We start from the raw sequence: 25,613 nt of genomic DNA on the forward strand, positions 1-25,613 counted from the left end.
GGTTCAGAAGCGTGACTCGTTCTGCAGTTCTGGGGATCGATAAGCGCACGTTTTCGATCGGCGTCAGTAGTGTATGTGTGCATGTCTCATTCTTCGCAAGAACGCCGGGAAGTGGTCAATGCGTTATCGTTTTAAGTGAGAGAAAGTGCGTAAGATTGTTCGTTTCATTGAACAACTTTTGGCAGAAGAAGTGGTCATCTATTGTTTTTTGTTAACTTTCGTTGAAAGAGAAAAGTGTTTACGTTATTCGTGGCTACGATTTTTTGCAAACTATAGTGTGAGTGAGCGTGGTGCATTTGCTAATCGCTAGATGGACTGATGTGATTACGATTCATGTTTTTATGATAACATCATAAGATAACCAATCTGATTTCATTATTAATAATTTCCGAGCTTCAATTTGTGGTTACTTAATTAAAACTTCTTTCAACGATAATTCAATATTAATTCGTCAAAAGGGCGAAACTGTTTTTTGTAAACAAATTTGTTTCGCTCATTAGTCTGCTACAGAGTGGAATTTCATGAAAAATATGCGTTAATGTAAATTTTTACCCTTCGTAGAAGTAATTTCAATTGTTTTCTGCGTTGAAATTATAGTAAATTAAGAGAAACCATCAAAATGAAAGTTTGTTTACAAATCTTATTCGCCCTTTTGTAAATTTAATATGGAATTTTCTTTTTACAATGTTTACAATTAATTTGCGCCTCAAAATTTGTGTACATAATAAGATTAAAGGATGATTAATGTAAACAACACCAGCTGTTTACAGTCGTGATTCACTAGCTAGTTGGAACAACTGAAAGATGTCAAAAACTGATGAAAGCGGATAATAATCATGTCAATAGTTTAAATGCATCTGTTCACATCTCTAATAGCGTTTTCGTTTTTTTTCTTGATGTTACACCGGTGTAGTGCAAAGAAAGAGGTAGACTGATTACACCCAAGTTTGAATGAGTGTAGCACCGACTACACCGGTGTAGTGCACTGTCAAAAACGAAAATGCCGTAACTTTTGTCAACCAGCGAATCACACTTGTAGTAGGAAATGAAACACGGCTTGAATAGCAGGCAGCGTTGACTTTATTCATGTGATTTTTGCTGGAGGCAAAACGCCATAAATCTGATTCAGCTTCTAACCCCGACTGCTGTCAAAATTTATGAACTGACAGCAGTTGGGGTCTAGTTTCGGAGTCAAGCAAAAACCGGACATTGGATACATGGGCCATTTTTGCAACTATGCAACGTAATTCCAAGCTGAGGCAGCCAAGCAAACATCTTTCGTCATACTTTTGGCTCGGCATAAATGTGCGACCGCGGGCGGTGAGTTCCAGTACTAGATGAATATTCACTCTTGCTGTACACGTATGTCCAGCTGTGTTAGTAGTTGTAGAAGTGTGCCCCCCAGTAAGTATGTCGAAACCGTGGAAATCGGTTGATTTTCACCCACCTACACGCAGCCCAACAGGATCGCGTACGTAGCATCGGATGCAGCTCTCGCAGTGATAAGTGTAACGTCGTCACGATCGGTCGCGTTTTGGAAGTAGCACTCTCACCAGTTCGCACTGTTTCGAACCCGCATTTTGTGTACATTGAAAATTAGAGGTGATTGTTATTGTGATTTTTTGTATTTATAGCTGGTCGTTTTTGCATTCCAATTTGGTCATCAGAGGGAGTTAACTGGTCGTAGAACGAGGTGGTAAGGTGGTGTGTGAAAAAGAAGAGACAGAATAACGTGCGAGCGGAAGTGTGACCCGGTCAAGACGTGCCGCTGAAGTTATTAGACTAATCTCACGTGAAAGTAATAACAGAAGTCTGGTGTGAAAATTTATTGGAGAAAAATCACGCTGCAATCATCGGTGTAGGGGCTATGGTTAGTGAGGCGGAAAATCAACTCGCTGAGAAGGATGCGGACGGAGATGCGGCTACCGAAACTGGCGGTGGGAACAAGATTGTTCTGAAACGGAAGATTACTCTGATCAATGGGATAACGATCATCGTCGGGACGATCATTGGATCGGGGATCTTCGTTTCACCTGCCGGTGTTTTCCTGTACACCAAGTAAGTTTTATCTATTTTTTTTTTCTTTCAAATGATGCACTCAGTTTAGGTGGGAATGTTTGAGCTCGTTAGAGTAATACTGTCAAAGCAGACTTAGATCGAACACCTTATTCCTTCCAGATAGCGCAAATGTTGGAGGATTGTCTGCATTGAGTATATTCTGATTTGTGCTACTTAAGTAATCTATCAACTCAAAATCTCTTCAATTTGTTACCTGAACTGCCAAAGTTCTGGGCATTCTCAATATTATCATTTATAAGTTGAAACACAGTGGCATACGGGGTTTACCCAAGAGACGTAGCGACGAAAGCGCGCATTTTTCTCTTCTTTTAAAAAAATTCAATGGGGTACAACTTACGGTTGCTAATAACGCAGCAAACCCGTACAACTAACGAATGTGTGAGGTGTGTTCGAAATTCTCCGTATACTCGAACCAGAATGGGAGCTTAGAGAATAACAGATATCACGAAGCGATCAAAAGAAAATGTAACAAATTCTTCTGGAATTATGCAACATTATTTCCCATGAGTGGAAAAATTTGATTAAACCGATTTGCGCAAAACCTAACTTAAATTAAGTTTGATTTTTTTGTGTTTCGATTTAATCTCGTTAGTAACTAGCACCAACTGGCTGTCTAGTTAGACGGTGCATCTAAACTAGTACCCAAATTAGCACTAGTTAGACACTAAAATCCAAAAAGTCACACGTCTTGCGTGAACACTAAACAACTGGCTTAAACCGAGTGATGTCTTGATAGTAAGCACAGAAGTTCTGTTTGCCGACGAGGGATATGAACCGAAACTGTCTTATGGTTTGAAGACCCAAACGCCTGGAATTATACCAAATGGGAAAATTTTGGGCAATACCAAACGTCGTCTAACTAGACACCCAGTTGGTGCTAGTTACTGACGAGGAGAATCCGAAACAATAAAACAAAAACCATACTTTACGTAAGGTATTGTGCCCTTATGCACAAAAAAATGGTATTGTCCAAAATTTTCCCATTTGGAATATATTCCTGTATATGCGCAATCATGAAGGCAAGAACTTCTCCGAACAAACTTTACTCCTGAAGTTTACGGTTTAGACGCTAATAATTATGAGCACGAAAACGACGTTTTAAAACATCCATACCAGTACCGAATGAATGAAGAAACAAACAACTGAAACATACCGGGGTAAAGGGTTTCTGGGAATATGAGAAAAAGAGAGGAGTTACTTTTAAGAAGAGGTACGGTATATCAAAACCAGAAATTAACAGACAAAACACTATGAGGAAATGCCTCCAAAAATAGCGATCCGTTAATGTCCCCAGAACACTAGCTCCACTATTTATAAACCGTCTGGTCTGTATCGAACTAACGCGGAATGGCTTCAACCGATTTTTTATCGCTTGTTTTCCTTCCCTCCCACTTCATTTTTTTTTTCACTCGTATAACACCGGTTACCTAGTGTATACCCGCATGGACATCAATTTGCTATCATAGAGAGCGACTAAAATGTTGCTACTGGTTGCTACTTTAAGCTCCCCATGTCCACAAGGCCTATGTGCAATAAATGGAAGCAAAAATTAAATGATACGCTAATGGGATAGATCCGCAGGTATTTGGCATGAGGGTTGAGAGCTGATGTTTTTACAAATCTTCCAATAGAGCAATAGAATTTTTACGGGCTTAATATTGTGAGTTAATATATCTATATTTTTTGCTTCTAAGAGCAGAACTATTGAAAAAATATGATTTTATTTAAGGACAATAACATTTCTGAAATTCATGTAACTGAAACGGCTATAAGATCGCCTCATCAAATCTCTTATAGATTACAAATGGGACATAGAATTGCAAACAGCGGATTGCGAAAGTGCCATATCATGTTATGTGAGTGAAGATATCATACATCCTGGTAACAAAAAAGCTATCGAACGGGTTGAGAAATACACACTTTGCAAACAACTTGTCAGTTGGTAAGCTGGAAATAATTCAGAAGAAAAATATGGTTGAGGCTTCAAAACAATAAGAACCCCCACAACGTATGAATGAATATTAATAATGAGACTAAATTAAAGATTTACAATTGCATTTCACAACGTATTGAATCAAGAAACTAAGAAAAAATTACGACTGTACGAGAGTCGGGCAATAAATTCGAAATTTTGCATTTGCTCTTCGTTTCGTTGTACCAGTTCCAAAAAAAAATTAACGTAGAATCGTACAATATTCTAAAGTGCTCTCACAAGAATGGAAGACGTACATACATTGCATAAATCAAACCATCCCTGTTGTTTATCCCTTTCTTCCTTTCGTCCTACGTTACTGTCCATAAAATGCACTTACGCATCAGCCGGCTTCATTTCAAACTGGTTAGACCAGTTTGATCGAGTTCACATGTTCCACATACACACATGTACATACCCACAATTGCATTCGAAACTAATATCTTCCGTCCGTAGCATCACGGAGCATCGAGAAAAGTTTTTTCAATCTTATTACCAACTACTACCCTCACGCTTCTTTCTTTCATTTTCCCTACCAGATCCGTCGGAGCATCGCTGGTTATCTGGACACTGAGCGGAATCCTGTCGACGGTGGGAGCCCTGTGCTATGCCGAGCTCGGTACCTGCATCACCCGATCCGGGGGCGACTACGCATATCTACTTGTTGCCTTCGGACCACTTGTTGGCTTTCTGCGGCTCTGGATGGCACTGCTCATCATCCGGCCCACCACCCAGGTTCGTATACAAATCTGGACAGGAAATTACGTTCATTTCTTATTATACCACACTTAGCATCGCAGTCTACCCGCTTCTCTCACTCTGCCGGCGAAGGACCTTTTCGTCACTCAACAAAAGCAGGGAAAATATGTTTATTCATGCTACGCTCCAGAATCACACTTCGATGCCGGTTCGCCTCCGCATACAATATCGCAATCGAAAGGTCCTATCATTCCAATTCCACTATTCTATACTATCTGGGCGTGAGATTGAAGTTGTAAATGTCTTTGCCCATTTTTCGACACATAGGAAAATCTTCACATCCATTTGACCTGGAATATCACGTAAAGTACGATTTATACGATACGTCAAGCTTCCGTCACTGGTACAGCACGTCAACGGAACGTCAAAATTAGTTACATGCAATTGAATGGAGACGTTCGCACACAACATCAACGGCACGGCACGTTTTGACACGCGGAACGTGTCAATGAGACGGAACGGTGACGTGACGTTGAAGGTGTTTTCCGTTAACAGAAGCTGATATACCGTCTGAATCGAGCTTAAATGATTCGTTTGACCTGCATTATAATGAGGTTCAATTTGTGCGTTTAAGACTTTGTCACTTTCGCGAAACGAGAGAACCTGAGAAAAACAGAATATAACGCAAACATTACGTGATATCTTGTAGCACTTCTCAACTTTTGACGTGATCTGTACGGGTAATCCTCTTTTATTTACTCGACTATTCACGAGGATAGTTATAACTAAATTTTATAAGGCGAGCGAAATCCACCAATATATTTTTTTTACCAATCGGTCTTGAAGTTTTTTTCAGAGTGGACAATTCCGTGCTTGTTTCATTGCAGAACGGATAACTTATGCTACCCGCATCCACCCGTTCTAACCCCCTCTTGCCATACCAACTACATTTAACCGACGGTGACGTCCATGCCCGTGGGATGTGCGCAGTAAAACCATTGTCAGTTAGGTTGTATTGATATGAGCTACGGTACGGTTCCCTATTGTAAGCTACAATTTACTTTTTGAATGAAATATTCACCACAACTGTTTTCTAAATTCACGAATATTACAAATTTGCTTGTTTTCTGCGAATATCCGCCTATACAAACGCTTTTTGTTACCTCGGGTCCAAACTAGTACCCATTACCCTTATTAGCGGGGGTTGTACCATCCCAAAAGGATTCTACAATCTGCAGAAAACTTTGCACACCATTTGCTTCTTTATCCCCTTTCCCCTTCCATCAGAGACTGCCTGCCTGCCTGATTTGAAAGCATCGAAACGGCATAACGTCAAAAGCGAAAGGACAACTTGTTGCTTGCGTACCAGAGTTTACACCAAAACAGAATGTTCTGTCACTGATGGAGCGTCAAAATCTACCCATGGATTGCTTTATAATGCGCGCAAAGCGATGTTTTCCCGACAGCTTTGAAACTTTTCGAATTAGGCCAAACGCGGTGATGGAGTATTATGTACAGGCCGCCGCTAGCTATAAATTTACAGCTGGTGGTAAATATACGATGGAGCTGATGGCATTAAAGGATTTACTTATTGGGGAGAGACTGAAAGATAGGAGTTTGCGACGCATCCTTTCTAATTTGAAGCTTAAGATTATTTATTGTTATGCTTGAATCATACGTTATTCGAATGGTTCGATGGGATTCAATCAGGGTACATTATGCTGTCATTTTTGCTTATCGAGTCTTTGATACAAATCGAAAACATACTAGCTGTCTGCATTGCTGGCTCCATAAAAACTCCAAAAGAAATGAGCGGCCCAATCTTTATTTGCTTCGAGGATTCTTGGATTATTATACCGATCACAAGTAGAACATTCTTGAGCTACCGATTCCAATTTTGGTTAAACAGGATTAATGTTAAACGAAAGATCAATTAAAGAGTCACAGCGACAAATACTTCTACTATTTTTATTTTTCATTGCATTTCCATTTCAGTTTTAGCGACATCTCATTTTTAGATGCTGCTTCATAATTGCCTAGTATCTTTTGACTTACTTATTACTACAGTCTTTGGGCACAAAATTTATCTTGATGACTCTATACAACTCTAGAACTATTATTGCATGCCGGCACGATGTCGAATGAGTCCAAAACACCGAAGAACCACAGTTTGGTCTAAAAGAGGTAGTCGTCGTTTTTGATAGCACACTTTGTTGTAAGTTCCCTGCCCTGCCCATAAATGCGGCTGTGAAATAAATCTGGCTTCGTTTGCCGCAACTGCAGATTGCTTGCCAGACCAAAAAATTCTGCCCAATTTAGAATTTTATCTCTGGCGGCACTCTTGAAACCGTGACATTCACTGCTAAGTTTACGTTGTGGCAATTTCAAATTCTTACGACAAGCAAGCTGAATTTTGTTACGCTTGCTTGACTAAATTTCCCGGTTATGTTAATTTTTGAAAAGAATTCTCACCAAATTTACCAAACTATACAAAGAAATTTCACATAATTTGCAGAATATGGACCAACTCAATCTGATGATAGTATGAACAAACAAAATCAAAATGGACAATTATGAACTGTACTTTAGCGATAGACTTCTAAACTAGTAATGTTCGTCCATCTATCAATGAGCATTGGTATCTATTTACATATAACAGTATAAATAATAGATGTTGTAATATTTTCGCAGCTATACATAGCCAAGCGCATTGTTTAAAAACAGCCTTAAATCTACGACGAATTCTTTGCTGATCTGGACAAGGGAGTTCGAATGATAAATTTACGGTAAATCTTCCCTACTCCGTTATTCCTACTTCTTGAACAAGAAACTCCTCATCATCAAACAACGTAATGTGCCTAAGAAGGTCAAGTTATTGTTAATTATGTCAGTATACTACTAGCTGCGCATTCAATTATACGAATGCTATTAAGACAAATGCAAATCATATTTCTAGCCTTCAACCCAAGTATTTAGCTTGATCTGACCATGTTAAATTCAAACCATTAAATTTAATAATATGATTATTATTTGGGTTAAGAGAAAAAGCTGTCGGCTGATGTGGAAACACAATTAATAAGGTATTGGCACCTACACAAAACCAAAAACTTGATTAATTGTACAATTGAATGTTCAAGACGATGATTTTATTTGTCAACCCTTGTATGTTTTATACCTGTTTTGTTCATATTTATTGTTTTTAATTGCTTTGGAATCCCCTATCTTTTGTTTAATATGGCATTTTCCTTTATTTTGAGGTGGAGCGACAGCGAGAAACACTATTTTCAACAGTAAATAATAGAGCGAATTGCTCGCATTTACTCTCGCCATTGTCATTTTGCTATAAATTGATTGCTCGTTTAATGAGGTTTGTTTGAACCACTACTATGCCCACCATTGCCCCTTAATTTCCAGTATACCATGGCGTTTTGTTGACTAGTGTCTCACCAACAAAGCAAATTACAAATCGCTCCTTTCGAGGAAGTTCATGCATCTACCAAATTTAGCTGGAACGTCGGTGTTCGTTCTTGCATAGATAAAGATTCGACAGGAAACCGATGTGACTTAGGTCGCAAAATAATTACGTTGGCACACAGTGAATAATGGGAACCAGTCGAAATGTTTTTGACGTAGGACTACGTCTTTGTTTTCGATATGGGGGTGCACGTTGCAAATTCAACAAAAATGGTATGTAACGAAAAGTGGTCCAATTTTAAACGCTTATAATTCAGCCATCTTACGGTAAATTTTCAAATTTTTTTCGCATATCGCTCAGAAATACTTCTAAGAATAGATTCCAATAGATAAAACCAAAGATTTTTGATCTCATGGCATTAAAATTTTAAATAATGTTCAACATAGTTAAAATACCACGCATTTGCACACAGAAGGCTGCGCTTCCCTAGTCTGGCACGACAGATTTATGTACCTAACGCGCAACGCTTCTATGAATGACGTCATCATCGACTATTTAAAGAGCATATTTGGTAGGGCAAGCTCAGTTGCCTCTTGGACAGCAGGCAGAGCAGAGCACAGCGCTGCATTCTCCCACCGCCAGTGTAGCAGAGGCTAGCGTCATGGTACTAGTTGTCTCTTTCGCACCACCCATCATCACCAGCGTTGACTCATTTTGCTTGGTGCGTATCTTCCATTCGTGTACGGACACGATGTACTGGCACAGCTTTTTGATTCAAGCACGGTAAACCGTTCGCTTGTGTAGGTATATCCAAGTGTTGCGTGTATGATAGAAATCTGAGCTTTCGTTGCGCGAAGCGAAAACCTTCGGGTTTTCTTTGCATTGTCGTCTCCATGACAGGCTAAGGAGACGAAAACTTTCATAGCAACAAATTCACGCGAATGGATAGAAGAAAGTGCAACGAAGGCTTATTATTTACGTTTCATCAATTTATTGATTCCACGAGATTCATTTCCACTCAACCTATCCCACTTTGATTCTACCAATACATAGGTACTACAAAGCCTATTTATGAATGGATGCATTGTTACTCAAAAAATCGCTGCAAAAAATGCATCTAAGTCCATCCATAAAACTATTTTCGATTCTTGTATATGTTTTGCTTCGATATATGATTAAGACCACTGCATTCGGTACATTTATGTGTACTTTAGGAAAATTACAATAACGGCAAAATAAAACTATAAAGCTTGTCCTATACAAGAACTGTGACTGTATTGTCTAAAACATGATTTTTAGGCATCGGTCTGGTTGTTTACAGCATACAATAGAAAACTTTTTAAAATTTTAAAGCAGTTCCAGATATTAGTTCGGTTTTCCATCGCAGTTTTCTGTCTGCTTTCTTTAATCGGATTCGATCGCTCATTGTAAATAAAGTGACCTGATGAGCAAGATGGTTTGATTCATGAAGTGAGCTGTAGAAAGAAATGTTTGATTAATTATTAATCCAAATGTAATAAGAAATTCAATATTTCACATATTGCAGTCCTACGTCTACAATTCGTACAACCCCATAGGGCTGTCCCTTGTAGTTTTTTTTTAATCGAAATTGAGGTTTTGATTTTTTTGGCAGAACCATAATGCCGCCATAGAATTACCTATCTTTTTGTCTCATAAGTGCCACATTTACACTTAATTGTGTCTACCTGCTTTTTGACGAGATCGGAACAGTTGAGATCTTAATAAAGGTTGATAGCTGAGACTCGGAAAATATTTCACTGAATGTCACTTTATTGAGATATCATTTTCTAAATTTGTTAACTACATGTCTGTTCGGCAATAGGCAAGATGAATTGAGTGTGGAAGTTTCATCTCCAGCCAAGAAAATTCTACCTTCAAATTTAAATCTCTCGAGCAACGGGCGCATATCGGGTTTGGTGATGAGATTACTTATTGCCATTTTTACGTAAACGAATATTACGAGGCGTCTTTTCTTACTAGAACATCCCATCTAGGCTGGTTCTGTTCAGAAATACCAAACTCGAATAAGAAATTATCGCAGCGCTAAAACGCAACCACCACTCTTACTTTCTGAAGGCAATAGTCTAATAAAAATCTCCAGCATTTGAAAGGTATACAGAGATAACAGGAACATTTTCATTAATAATGTTAATCGTCGCCAAGTTTTCAGTGGTTATCCTACGTCTTTTCCGGGAGACATGGTGGTAGGCTTGAGTGATTCATAATTATGCTGCCTAAGCTCGACTCCTGCCAGCAGAAGACAAAAGATTAGTCTGTAGCCTTCAAGCCTGTTTCTAATGACCCTGCCACTTCTACTTTATATTCTGTATATTTCACATCCTTGCTCTTACTTGAGTACTATGGCTCTAATTTTCATAACTTTCCCTACATAGTAATCTCTAGCTAATTTAAGTTACAAAACTAAAATTAATTACAGCTTGCAAATTGACACGTGGTTGATTACATTGCGTATGTGCTAACACGTTCGTTCGCCCTGTCATTAACCGGGAAATATGATATCTGCACATCATAGCATGGTCTGTAATTTTTGCTATCCGCTATCTGCTTGCAATTACAAGTTTACAGCATATGAGGCAACCTTTTAGTCATGGGTTTGGATTATTCCGCTAACATGAAAAAAATATGTTAAACAGTTCCGCTCTTAGAAAGGAAAAACTGAGATATCCGCTCACAATAATAATCAGTACCAGAAAATTCAATAACCCACATACCCCAGCATCCTGCGTGCCCACGTACATACAAGCATCCATCAAAATCCTTCCGATCGTATCAAACAGAAAACATAATTAATTGTCCTATCGGGTGGTGCGGTTACACTACCGCCATCACATCGCAATGAGTTTCATAAAACTTTGTGTTCACGCTTCAACTCCAACTATTCGGCGAGTTACAGTGGCTGGATCCGTATCCCCTAGTCGGATGATGACTGTTGACTTTTTGTCACCAGATTAATTATCCATGATATGTTTCACTATCCCGATAGCATGGAACGAGAACGAGAACTCGTGTCAAAAGGAGCAGATGACCCGCATTGAGCGCTGTACCGGGATTACCATACATTTATTTCACTAACAATTTTATTTAAATGTTTGAAATATCTAGGAAATCTGGATATTTGCTATACATTGTTATTGTTTTGACGTAGGACTACGTCTTTATTTTCTTTTAAAAAAAAAGCAAGACGCCTCATTCGGTGAAATGTCCTTCGAAAACACTCGTTTCGCTGTAAATCGTCGCATTGTTGCTGATTGCTACTAGAACTAGACAGTTCCTCTGCTTATTCATACAACCGATTGAATGAAACTAAAACTCCCAAGTAACAATTTTGGTTATGTTGAAGTTTTATAGAGTTTAATAAAACTAATCTAACATCTTTCAATTATGAGAAACATCGAATATTTATTTTTATTTTGCAACATTCTGCACTATATTCTCAACTTGTACATTTGTAAATAAGTAAAAAATAAATATCCACGCTGAAGGATCAGTGAATTGATTATAAATACTAAATTATGGTGCTAACATTTTTTCGATGTTTGTATCCTCGCAAACCGAGTTTAAAATCTTTGGCCGAGTTTAAAATCAAGTGCTAATTGCAGTAACCAGATTCATCCATGTGTTGATACTTTTCCTTACTCAATTCGCATCGTCTAGGTTTCAGTCTGCTAGTTACTTGACTTCATATAAACATGTAAAATAAATAGCGCAACCGCAGCAGGCGAGCAAACCGTAAACACACTTCTCAATCATTGATCACATTCTAATTGACTACAATGTACCGATACAGGGTACTGTAGCATATTTTGGTCACAACTTTAAAGTACCGACTCATTCCATAAAGCCGGTTTTGATGTAAGATTGATTGCGAGACATTCCCCGTCAAGCGTACGACGTAACGTAGCTCCACAACGTATTTTTTCTGTGAAAACTATCGCATGAAAGTATGTACTCCAAAAAGTGACGTTAACCAAGCACCAAAAATTGGATCCCGTACCTTATCGTAAAAAAATCAAACGTGATATCGAATTTCCCAAAGGATCAAATTCTCGAAACTGACCACATCCGAAGGCTTGCACGCATGTCTGGAATCCCATGGTTATGGAATAGACGAATGCACCTCCGTTCTACAAGGCAAACAAATCCCAACATCAACAAACCACCATCTCCCTCATGCAATATCGTTGAGAGGTGAAAATTCGAATCGTTTCAGCATAAAAAAGTAGACCAAACGTGCTGCTCCATACAGGCGTGGGCACGTGTATTCATTAGCAAGGAAAAAGGCAGATCCAGTAATACGATACATTTCCCCTCACCTCCGGGAAAGCATTCATTAACATGCTCGTGGAACCCACAAGAGAAGATATCACAGTTTCTTTATTAAAACATTCACATCATCCTCCGTTTGACCGGTGCAAATACATACCACCCTCACGACACACCCTGCAACTTTTCACGAACGAAGTCATCTATTTTCGCACCTTCCGCAAGTGTTTGGCCCCCAAAAATACCAAACTGACTGGACGATGATTGACAGCGTTTAAACGTTGAATGTGCGTTAGTTGGCCTGCTACGACGTAGGACTGGCTCCCGTAACGAGCATAGAACGAACGTACGCAAATGCTTTTTCCTGTCGCGTTTTCAATGGAGTTGTAGGTACCTAGTTAGCGACTAATAGGCCATGACAAATAGTTTGATTTTTCTCCGTCATATTCCGACACGCTCTTTTGTACGCAATACTAAAAAAAATGCAAAGAAGCAAATAACTTGAATCTTGTTTGTAAATCTTCTTGTTGACAGCATTGATGAAATCTGGGCTAGGCTAGCGCTTGTCCCATACCACCGTCCCATAGCAAAACGGAACCTGGGAAAATTGTTCGGCACTTGTTTCAGCGCCAGGTTGAATAGAGTCGTTTAACTACACGCCATCGCCCACTGCAACCATAGCAACAAGTCAGCGTCGACTTCCAGCCAACTGGATGGCACTGAGGAGCACTCGTCAATCAATCTTCATCCGATGAGTAAACAGTGCGACAGCGGTGAATGAAAGAAGGAAAAACAAAGTTTTTTTCGCTTACAATGGAAATGCGAATAAAACGGAAATAGGGTTGGTTAAGCTGGCTGGAATGAAGGTTTTATCGCAGAAATCGATCACCTTCCGTCTGTCTATTAGCAATAAATTTGCAATATGATTGTGAAAATATCCCGTATTGGAGATCTTTTGAAAACAAGCTAATTTTTTTACGGTATAGGTCTATTGTTATTGTATTCAAATCCGCCAAGGACAAACCGTATTCCGCCTCCACAATCAAATACAATTGTAGAGCTTCGCACACAAGAGAACTGCCAGTCCCGGAACGAAATTAACGAAACGAAAAGTTAACTTATGTGAATGGATGCTGCAGCAAACCAAATCAATCGCCCATCGATGTTTGTCAATTTATTTGTCCGGCACACGTGTGATGAGCATCCCACCCACTCAGCTTCCGGAATGCGAATATAGAAATAGATTTACTTGTAGCAGCTCCTCGGTACGTAGGAGTTCGGTTACTAAAGGCGCTAGATGATGAGAATTTGTCTACTTCTTTCAATCGTCGTTCGAATTAAGTGAGTGTAAATAAAAGAACTGGTTTTGCGGTGCAACTTCATACAGGCGCCGTGATATCAGGTTACTTCGGATACAAGTTTAGTTTCGATCTAATCAGACGTGGACCGAAACGTAGTACTTTGTCTAACGTGTTTTCCGAAGTCCACTGGTCTGAACGGTGTTGAAACACAGACTAATAGACATAACACTATGAGGAAATTCCTCCAAAAATATCGATCCACCAATTTTCCCTAGAACACTAGGTCCGAGAACAATTTTTCACTAATAGTCTATCCCTTGAATACCTGCGCATATATCAGTGGCGCCCTAATCGCATATGCGACCACAGTCCCAATTAAAAATAAATATTTAAAATGACCCGTTTTCGAGTGTTATGTCTTTTTTAATTTGATTATAGATATTTTAACCTTAAGGTGATTCGCCTCTTCTCGAGTTAGAGAAATCTCTTTTTGGATAAATCTCTAACCCTATGTGCGGGGTGGGACCCAGGTGAGTTGCGTACAAGGCAATCGATTTACCAACTACGCTATGCTCGTCCCCTGTTATGTCTGTTAGTCTGTGCTGAAAAGATGAATTGCTTCTGGTTTGGAGATACGGAATACCGGTACGTTGGGTCATTTGTTTTTGTTGTTTAGCTGGAAACACCTGTTGAGCGATGGAGAGCTGAGCATTGAATACAGTTTATTTGCATTTCGCTAGTATTGCTGTTGATTTAGATCATTTAAATGTAAATTGATGGCTATATCGAGAGAATTTGAACTTAAGTTGGATAGCTATCATGGACAGGCCCGTTGCCAGAATTTTGTTTCAGGAAAGGCTTAACAAGTTATTCCATAAGAACATTAATTCTGATGACTTAAGATTGTCACTACAAATTGAATGAAATTTTGAATGTACTTAATGAAAACTCTTCCATATCTAAGACAATAGAAACTGATAATCCTAAAAATATGTTCTCTGTTACAAGAAAAGTACTTCAGTGATTCTCAACCTGGGGTCCGCGGACCCCTAGGGGGCCGTGAGGTCGTTGCTGGGGGTCCGCGAAGAAAAATATATTTTGCGAGTGCAGATTGAAATATCAAGTCTTGCTTCCTAATAAACTGAAAATAACATATTGATAGCATACAAAATCGATATTGTTCCGTGGGGTCCGCAGCAACCTAGGATGATTTCTAAGGGGCCCACGGTATGAAAAAGGTTGAGAACCGCTGCTATAGTACATCGACAAATTATCGATTTTTATTATTTAATTTCACGTTACAATTTATTCTAGTTACAACAATATTCAAGAGGTCAAAATATGCGTTATCCCGGACGAAATTTTCTGATCTGGTAGGCGATTTGCAGATGCGGAGAAACGGTTTAACTGCTATTTTCTTGATCTGGCGTCTTGCCACTTGAAAATGAAAAATGGAACTAAGCCTTTAAGGCCCCATCCAGGATTGATTTTTAGTGATCAATTCGATCACAACACTAGCCCTACTATTGTTCTCTATCAAGGCTTTGCTTTGCTTTTTTACATTAAAGATTTCACATAATATATTCGGCAACATTGTCAGACAAGTGAAACAGACTATTTATTTAACTCTTTAAATATACAAATTATTCTACCGCTCCTAATTTTTTATGAAACCGCTACTTTTTAAATCAATGTACTTTCGAATTAAAAATATATCATGGAAGAGAATACATCGCACTTATTTTCCCTTTGCCGAAGAGTAAAATAGGTTAAAGATCAACTTTCTATGATGGTTTCGGTTATATTTTCTAAATCAATTCATTACCTTAATGCAATATGTTAACACTAATTGATTTGTTTTTTGAATAAAAATAATTTCGCCCTATTTCTTCACAATTACCATAAAGATGTTCGGCTATTTGCACAAAGCTGAAATATCTGTTTGATTACAGGTTTGTTTTACTACGATTTGGGAAACAGTTTCAATTAAAGCTGTTGCAGAACGCATCAAAGATCTACGGATAGTCTAGCGAAGACACAAGGGTCTTTCAAAAATGACAGGATTGAGTTGAGTGTATACAAAACATAGAAGTATATGAGTCTATTTCAATTGAACATTTTGTTTTTGTTTTTTTCTCTTTTCTCTCCTTTTCCACCAGCTTATTGACATACAGTTTCAACCAGTTACAACCTTTTAGTCGCGCTCCATGTTTGCCTGTTCATGTCTGTTCGCTGTATCCTCATGTTGTTTTCAAACTTACATAGACATCAATTGGCAACCATTAAAAGCGACTAAAATGCTGCAGCTGGTTGTAGTATTAACCCATTCCTGCCCATGTTGTTTGTGGACAACAACATGTTTAAACAGTTATTACTTTTGATTGATGCGAGATTTGCTCACAAAAACTATTAAGGCTAATAAATGTGACTATTGCCTTTTATTTGGGCATTAACAATTACAAGGATCAGCTCTAGAACTGAAGTTATTGCAATTAGCTTGATTGGATTCCGATGGAGCTGTGCTGCCAGGGACAGTTTACGTTGACGACGGAAAATGAATATTTCATATATCTTCGTTGCACCATGCATTATTTTTGAAAACTGATAAAACTTGTCAATTTAGACTATCTATGGCTACGTTTTACAAGCAATTGGAATATTGCAAATATTCTAGGAGCATTGTATTGAGCATTGGAAGGTAAAAAAGCTTCTAGCAGTGCAAGGGAAGCACCTATCTTTATGAAAAAGGTTTTTCGTGTTTCTTGATCTCACCGTTCTCAAGAAAAAATAGTTTTGAAACCCTATATGCACTAGAAAAAAGTTGGTCATGAAAGGGTTAAGTTCATTATGATTGATTGACTAATATGTGATTTGGCGACAATTCACCTCCGATGGAATTTATTTGGTTCGCATCTTAGTAAAACCGCTCTCGTACCACTTTTTGCCTTGCTTACTTTTACACGTCTTTCTTGCACAGTGTTTTAGTACGACACGCATTCCCCGTATAAAATTGAAATTGAGTATCAATAAAAGTATTGACATGTTTTTTGTTTAGCACGCCTACTAAGCGTATAGTGCACTATTAAAGCATGTTAATGGCACTAGAGTAGTGCAACCGAATATTTCACCAAAAGCGGCTTTTAAATAGCATTCACACTGTAAGTAGGGGTTTGCCCACTACTCGGGTTCTTGTTTGCCCGGCGAACCCTTCTTTTCAGGGCGGCCTATGTGCTCCTACCTGAATTTCGGATCTTCGTAACACAACAAAAAAAGTAAACAAATAAACTAAATTTACCAACTTTTATTCCTCCAATTCTCCTTTGCTGCACTGTGCGCTGCACGCTGCTCGGCAAACTGCTGCTGTTGGCAGGAAGGCGACGGTTTCGTCCGACCGGCCGGGACAACAACGGCCGTGTTCTCCTATGTCGTTGGCTGCTCCGGCAGCGGTCCTTAACAATTAGCCAGGGAGGTGAGCTTTGCTCCTTTGTTGGAACCTCCCTAGCGACGTTGGCGACGAATCACCGGATCGTCTACTCGCCGTAAACGATCCCGGAAGTCACCGCAGTGCACTTCCCAGGGGGAACCTTTGTCCACCCTGCTTCGTTCTCCTTGTCAATTAGCTATAGAGGAGAGCTTGGCTCGTTTGACTTATCCTCTATAGCGAGAACGGTCGATGTCACGGTTCCTTTTCGTTTAGCCGGGGAAGCGAGTACGCTCCTTATCTGTTAGCTTACCCCTGTTGGCGAACCGACACCGTAATTTTCACTGGTGCTCGAACCACGAGCCGGCACTTTTCGACGGTCTTAGCTTGCCGTCACACGCGCGCACTGAATCGTTTTTCTAGTGGCGGAAAACTGTCTCACTAAAACTTATTGTGGACGTCTGTTATTCACCGTGGTTCGTCACATTCTCCTCTTTTACGATGGCCGCCTTCCGCACTCGACCACAACAAACAAGCACCAAAAAAACGCACCGCCGCATAGCTGTCATCGCTATAGCACAGCATAGTCAGACCACTTTTGCAGCGAAAGGAGAGCGGTAACCTAACTAAACCCTATGCTATTTATTTACAAATACACAACAAAAATTACTACACCTATCTGGACTAATAACAACGTTCATGGACTATTATTTAAACGAAATTTACATCAAAAACATGAACGAGCATAATGAGCAGCGGTGAGTTATGTTGCAATAACAATACACTCTACGGAGAGAGTACGCACAAATAGGTATATTTCCACCCAGTGCTAAATTGTTACCCTGACGGGTTACAACACCAAAGTAACCAATAAGCATTATAATCTAGCCTAATATCTGCTTCGGATCTACATATAGGGCAGTCTTAAAGAACCGCCATATATTCGAATATAATGCCAGTATTATGCCAGAAAAGGCGAAATACACTCAGGTTTTTTTTTACGTGGGGGATACAGACCGCGTAAATGAAAACCGCGCAAATTTCAAAATCCGCGCAAAAAATTACCGCGCAAAAAACCGCGTCAAAAAAACCTGAGTGTATTGTGCTATTCCTGTGCAGACATTGACAGCCCGTTTTTGCGGTACTAATGCTATTATATAGCACCACTGCACAAATGTCATGCTATTAGAAAGCTTGAATTGGCTTCATTTTCCACAATGTGGTTCTGCAACGATTTTGTTTCCTTTTCGGTATGATGAACAACAAGGAAAAGTATAAAAATACTGTTTGGAACCGTAATTGACTCCCTTCTAATACATTGTTATGAATATCCTTATCGGAATTTCGTTGTTACACGACATGAATAATGTTTTATTAGTAAGTCTCGAATAGAGGTACCATGCTTCGTCCCTCACGGCAGCAAAAGCTTATATTGTTAGGTTATATTGCATGTGTACGAATAAAATGAAATATGATTTTGATGTTGAGGCACTTGACGCAGCGGGGTCTGTCCACCTGGATTCTCACCACAAAAACACCATTTGAAATACCGGGAAGTAGTTCCAGGATGTGTTCTGTGTAATGCATTCCATTTCTTCTAAATGTAACATAAACCTTTCAAGGACCACGGTGCAAGTAAGCGGCATCCAATCTTATAGCCAAACATTGATTTTCTCATCGTCCGTATATATGAGGATCTTAACAGTTATGTGTCCAACAAAAAAAAACACCTTTAACAGGCCAACGTGGGTACCCGGGTACCCACAAATTGAAATGCTTATAACTATGGCTTCCTTTAACCGATTTGGACACTTTTAGATGTTTTGAATTCAGGAACTCGTCCACTTTTTGATTTTGCAAAATTGAACTGGATTAATGCATCTGGTTCTTGGTAATCCGGATTTTCCGGAGCAATGTTCCAGTACTAGGGAATGATTTGTAAATTTTAATAATGTCCTAGCAATATGAGTATCAAAACTCTTCAAATTGTCTCGGAAGTGTGTTATTTATTGTTACGGGACCCTATGGCAATTTAAAAAATGGAATGGAATGGCCACTCACGGCCCCACGGGAACCTGCTCCGGAATGTCCGTTCCGGGGTCAAATCACCAAATGGTTCCAAAAGTACGAGATACAGCCTACTGATGAGATTCCAAGAATTTTGATACCCATATTGCTAGTATTCCATTGAAGTTCACAAATAGTATCCCATCAGTGGAACCTGCTTCCGGAAATCCGGATTCCCGGGAACCGTATGAAGTAACCCGATTCATTTTTACCAAGTCTTAAAGTGGATGAGTTCCTGAATCCAAAACACCCAAAAGTGTCGAAATCGGTTGGAAATTGACTTAGTTATTGACATTTCAGTTTTGTGGGTACCCGGGTACCCACGTCGGCCTGTTACGTAGTAAAAAAAATCAGGAGCCCCTCCTCACTCCCCCCCTTACTATATCAATAATATTATTAACACAAAAGCTTGACTTAGTGAAGTTCTAAGATGTCACAAAATTTCAATTTTCAGCTATAGGCAAAACATAGGAATTTCATTGATTGAAACTTAAAAAGGTACCCGGGTACCGCGTTGGACACACAACGGTTAATTATAGTGTTGTCACATACAACCACGTCTTACACGTTGTTATGCAAAATGACTGGCTTCGCCTGGACTAATTTGTAGAACGCTATCAGCACTAAATGCCTAACAAGGTAGTACTCGATAAATGCAACTTCCGTAAGCCTAACCTCCATTTTCGCCTTCAGCAGGTTCTTTGGTGGTTCGAAATAGTAATATTCCTCAACATTTTCTCATTAATTTAGTCAAACAAAACGAGATACAAATTTGTTAAGAGTCGCCGAAAAACTAGTTTTTTTCTTTGATTTTTTTTTCAAACATTTCGGGGGTGCTTTGGTCCCTCAGGCACCCTTCGGCTACGTGCCTGAATGGTAGCTAGGTAATTACACAACGTGAATCGAAACACCTGATAAATTGACAAGTGTAAGTAATGATATAATTTTTCTTTATTAACTAGTTCAACTGTGCTATATTTCTCCCTAGTAGAGAACGCTTTTTGTAAAAACTATTTTTCGCCATAAGGGAGAAAATTGTTTAAAACCATCTTTGCGCGTGAAGAGCACAAATCCTATAACTTAATTAGTTATGGAATTTGCGTTTGGACTTCGTCTCATCAGAATCCGATACTAACTTAGTGACAGGACTAAGCCAAACCAAATGTGGTTTTCTCAGGAACACAAATAGTGTCACTAAGTTAGTGTCAGATTTTGATGAGACGAAGTCCAAACCCAAATTCCACAACTAACTAGTCAATCTAAAAATGTTTCGAAATCTCTCCTTCAAGCAATTGATTTCCATAATAGCGGTGGCAATCTAATCAAAGAAATTAATATTGATCAAAAAATATGTGTGTGTTAACCATCTAAATCCCACGGGCCGGCAGTGGTATTATGAAAAGAAGTATGGTACAATCACTCCATCAAAACAACTTACTCTAGGGATGTAGCAGGTGTTAGCTCTACCGATTTTCCAATGACCCATTTCAGAATGACGTAGCGTTAAATTCCGAAGCCATTTTCCTGTCGGCAAGCTCCGCTCATTATTATACCTGTGTTGTAATCAAATTTTTGATTTCTTGTCACGAATGCGTGCACAAGAAATTGACGCGTATTTAGTATATCATATAATAACCCCACATTACCTATGTCTTATGGAAATTCGAGTTTTCTCGTTCGATTTTAGTTGGATTGCGTTGTACGTTAACGTTTCGACCCAAACAGTCGTTCGTAAAGGTGAGTACCGCTCACATACTTGCTGTTTATGGCGATTTATTATCTAATATCTATTTCTCGCACGAATATATACTGATGTATACGTAATTTTTCGAAAATTACAGTGAAAGTGTCATGTCTCTACATTAAAAATTGACCGAACAATAAGGGATCAAGAGAAAAACGGTACATTGTGGTCAGAAAATTTAAAAAAACGTCAGTTAAATAATTGTCATTCGTTAAAGAGTTATGGTGTCTTTGGAAAAGTTACTGTATGGCACCTAGCGCTTTATTTCGTTGAAGCATACTAGTTCGGAATTCAGCGGATAGGGCGGCGCTGTTATCAACTTTTTGATAAAGCTATATAGAAATGTGCTGTCTTCAAGAAAGTTGTAAGTCCTATCATTTTAAATTTATTTTCTGAAGGTCCTGTATGTTTCGAGATATTGCATGTCTTGGTTAAAAATTTTACAGATTATGTTTTCAAAAATATGCCATATTTTACAACTTGTAGGACCTACAAAGTTAGTATCTTCAGAAGATTTACTTATAATTACCTAACATACAACTTTGTCGTAGACACCATCTTTCTATCTTGTTCCATTAAAAAGTTGATAACAGCGCCTCCCTAACGACTGAATTTCAAAATAATATGAAGTTATCAAATGAAGCGCTGGATGTCATGCAACAACTTTGCTAACGACATTATAACTTTAAAACGAAAGATAAGAAAAGGACATGTGAATTGTGGGTTACTGTTGCTGGAAGCTGTTGATGTGGTCGAACTTGCTAGTGTTACTTCACTAGTCGCGGTGTATATTGCAGCAACAGCAGGTCTATCGGTGGCATTGATTTTGCTCACGATCTCCAGAAATGGACGAGTGTGAAGCGAAGATCCATATCCTCAATATTATTTAACTCCACTTCCTCTTTTTTCATTAAACCGTATGTGCTGTTGTCCGAAAAATAAAACCCACTAGTAGCTTGTAATCCTGTCTAATGACACAGCTAGCACCATTGACTCTCCTAATCCATCCTCACTGACCTGGGAAAAACAACTGTCAATATTATGCTTTCAGTAGATTTAAAAAAAACGACAGATCTCCAGACAGTTTTCAAGCCCAGAACCCACCACCATTTGAGAACATCTTATGTAACAAACATCAACCGCAGACCACCATTTATGAATTAATTTGTTATTGAAATCGAATTCAATCTGCACTTATAATAGTTTGCAAGCAATCAGGAACGAAACAAATTGTAAATGCAAATATCAAATTCCAACTTGAAGGCAGCCGGTGTCAGTTTTGTGTCCTCCATCATCACTACGCTCGAATGTTTACCGACGCCACCACTCTCAGAATGTAACCAATCAACATATTCCACAGTTGAAGGTTCTACCGGTTAATAGTTCTGAACTTGTACCGAGGATTCCTATGTATATTCAATGCGTAGCAGGGTAACGATGTACTAAGTAAACAGACCACATGGCAAATTCACCCACGCCAATAAACGCAAAACATTCGCACGTAATTGCGCACCACGCCTCCGCCTTCAGCCAATCCAATCGAAGCAGATTTAATTAACTGCAATTTATTAACTTGTCCACTCACTCGTAACGAGCCCTCTGCTATTTATAAACACATATCAGATTGATCGAGCTAAACAATCACATAAATCTGATACATATTGTTATCAGCCACCAGCAGACATGTACCAATTCACCATGGAAACCAATTTCGTTTTGTTTTCTTCTTTTCCTTCCAGGCCATCGTAGCGTTGACCTTCGCACAGTACGCGGTGAAGCCGTTCTTTCCCGACTGCGAGCCGCCGGACAACGCAGTTCGACTGCTAGCCGCCGTTTGTCTGTGCTTCCTGACCAGCATCAACTGCATCTCGACCAAGTGGGCCATGAAGATACAGGATGTGTTCACGCTGGCTAAACTGACAGCCCTGATTTCCATCATCCTGGCCGGAATTTGGTTCATGAGCACGGAGAAATCGGAAAATTTTGATAACGCCTGGGAGGGGGATTATGCCCTGTCCAGCCTGGCGTACGCGTTCTATTCGGGCCTGTTCGCCTTTGGCGGGTGGAACTATCTGAACTTTGTCACCGAGGAGCTAGAGAACCCGTACAAGTAGGTATCTGTAGGTAGATGAGTGTTGCTTGGAAATGCGTCTTTTCATTCTTATACTTTGAAGTCGGTCGGTTTTATTGCAACACATGTCAGACTAACGTTGAACGAGAATGTATGATAATTTTCAGGAACCTCCCGCGCGCCATCTGGATCGCAATGCCCATGGTTACCGGCATCTACGTATTCGTCAACATGGCCTACTTCGCCGTCGTTCCACGGCACGACATGCTCGCATCGATCGCAGTGGCGGTAAACTTTGGCTACCGAATGTTCGGTGCCGTAGCCTGGTTGGTACCGATCTTCGTTGCGCTTAGCTGCTTCGGTGGTGTCAACGGTATTCTGTTCACCTCGGCTCGATTGTTTTCGACGGGTGCGCAAGAGGGACACCTTCCCGCCTGGTTCTCGCTGGTACACGTGAGACGTCAGACCCCGATACCGGCGTTAATTTTCACCGTGAGTTTGATTTTTACCCTATTCCCAAAGTTTTCAAATTAAGTTTATAATTATCTCTTTTTCAGTGCGCCACTTCAATCCTAACACTGTTCTGTGCCGATGTGGTTGCTCTCATCAACTACTTCAGCCAGATTCTGTGGCTCTCCGTGGCTGCCTGTGTAGCCGGCCTACTGTGGTTACGAGTGACCAAGTGAGTTTCTCATATTATTACCGAACCCTTTTTTACCCTCTCTAAACTCGAACGTTTCTCCAACAGACCCAACATGCCACGTCCGATTCGCGTAAACCTAGCGCTTCCGATCATCTTCCTAACGTGCTGTCTGGTACTGGTCCTGTTACCGTCATTCACCGAACCGCTGAACCTGCTGATCGGTCTCGGAATCACTCTATCCGGCGTACCAGTGTACTACGTCTGCGTGGTTTGGAACAGCAGTAAACGATCACGGAATCGTCCGATGGCTTGGGTTGAACGGGGTTGTCAGATACTGTTCAATGCGGCCTTTGTGGGCTGTCATCACGATCGAAAGAATGACCGGGAAATGTCCGACATGCAGACTAGTATCGTGGACGAGAAGAATGTGTACAACTGAAGAGAAAGCGCAGGGCATTTTTGAGGAATTGCATTTCCCGATTCTCATTTCGTTTATTAGAATTTAGTTAGTTTTTACACCGATAGCATTTATACTAGAAGCATTCATCGCATGGCGGCTCAGATTTGATACTTTATTAGTGCTTTAGATTTCTTTATTTTTTGCTGAAACAATATAGGGATCTATTGCCCAAATATACACAAAAAAGATTATAAATCGGCAAAAGGCACAAATCGCCAGAAGAAAGTTATTCAACTGTATACCATATTGAATATCAATGTGAGATATGAGAACCAATGTACACAAGACTTATAATAACTCTCATAAACAATAAAGATATACTTGTAGGTATCAGTGTACTTAAAAATGAATCAAATACGCTCGTTTCATTTCGAAGATTTCCCAAATATATCCAATATATTTTAATGCAAAAAAGCTTTCTTGTATGCCCACGAGGGGACAGAACAAGCTACAAAAATATTCACTATTGATATGTATTCTAGCTATTCCAACGCGGCAACAACAACAGCGTTGAGATGGGAAGAACAAAACTCATACTGAACATTTTTGTGGAGTGTCGTTTAGCCTCGCGTGCGAACAGCTATAAACCGAAACATACATGCCAGGATATATAACTAACTAGATGGAAGGTGGTGGAGCTACTCAAAACCAAGCAGCTCATCCCAGGCAAGATTCATGCTGCTGAGCATTCTCATTTGAGACATTTGGCGAGAGTTCGGACGACCCAGTTCCAGCCTTCAAACTAAAACTGCGTTTGCGGGCCCGGCACTTCGCGGATCTTCCAAAACTCGAACACCAAAAACAACAAACTTTGGTCTAATCACGCAACCAATCACAGATACTTCGAATATATTTTAAAAATTCATTTTTTGCTAAACGAAACCAACTGCTGATATTTCTACTTGCTGGTTAAGGTGTGGGCGACAAGAACCAGCGTGACCTGTTATTCAGCAGATTGATTGGAAGATGTCGGATCACGGTTTCAATCTCCTGAATGTGCCAGCTTCAATTGCCGATAAACAGCTGGCCGAGTCGATCATGATCTGTAGATCGTTAGATGTGCAGTATGCAGTTACCGCTGTTTTATTGCAAACGCTTCAACCGAGAACAAGCTGCATCTTGGTGGAAGTCCAATCGATTATTGGAGATGTTCTCCAAACATTCCCGAGCCTATTGCGTTGTCATATTTCAATCCGTCGGTATACAAAACTGTTGAACAGCTGAAACGGACTGTCAGCAGCTCCTGAACGGTTGGGCGAACCGCTCCCGAAGGATCTCAGGCATTCACGCATTTTTTGATATCCCACACGACGTGGGGGTTGGGTTCGTACCACTTTCCATCAGCTAGTCGCGTTCGAGTACGTATTTGAAAGAGGCATTTCGACCACCTCTGTCAGTTCTTCTAGGGGGAGATCCGCATTAATAATCAATCTTTC

The 25,613-nt window shown here is 39.7% G+C and overlaps 1 protein-coding gene across 2 annotated transcripts; it reads left to right on the top strand.

The window, feature by feature from the left end:
- Positions 1-24,532, top strand: LOC131676974 (Y+L amino acid transporter 2). 2 transcript variants are annotated; one of them, XM_058956434.1, is made up of 7 exons: positions 1-145; positions 1,635-2,058; positions 4,591-4,786; positions 22,743-23,113; positions 23,242-23,566; positions 23,632-23,756; positions 23,823-24,532. In XM_058956434.1, the coding sequence occupies exons 2-7, from the start codon at positions 1,868-1,870 to the stop codon at positions 24,154-24,156; spliced, it is 1,542 nt and encodes a 513-aa protein (XP_058812417.1). In that variant the 5' UTR covers positions 1-145; positions 1,635-1,867; the 3' UTR covers positions 24,157-24,532. The 2 variants fall into 2 exon arrangements, with proteins under 2 accessions (XP_058812417.1, XP_058812418.1); XM_058956435.1 differs by lacking the exon at positions 1-145 and adding an exon at positions 259-277.
- The last annotated feature ends 1,081 nt before the right edge of the window (positions 24,533-25,613 follow it).

The sequence above is a fragment of the Topomyia yanbarensis genome, chromosome 1 (assembly GCF_030247195.1).
Source record: "Topomyia yanbarensis strain Yona2022 chromosome 1, ASM3024719v1, whole genome shotgun sequence".
NCBI classification, from domain to species: domain Eukaryota; kingdom Metazoa; phylum Arthropoda; class Insecta; order Diptera; family Culicidae; genus Topomyia; species Topomyia yanbarensis.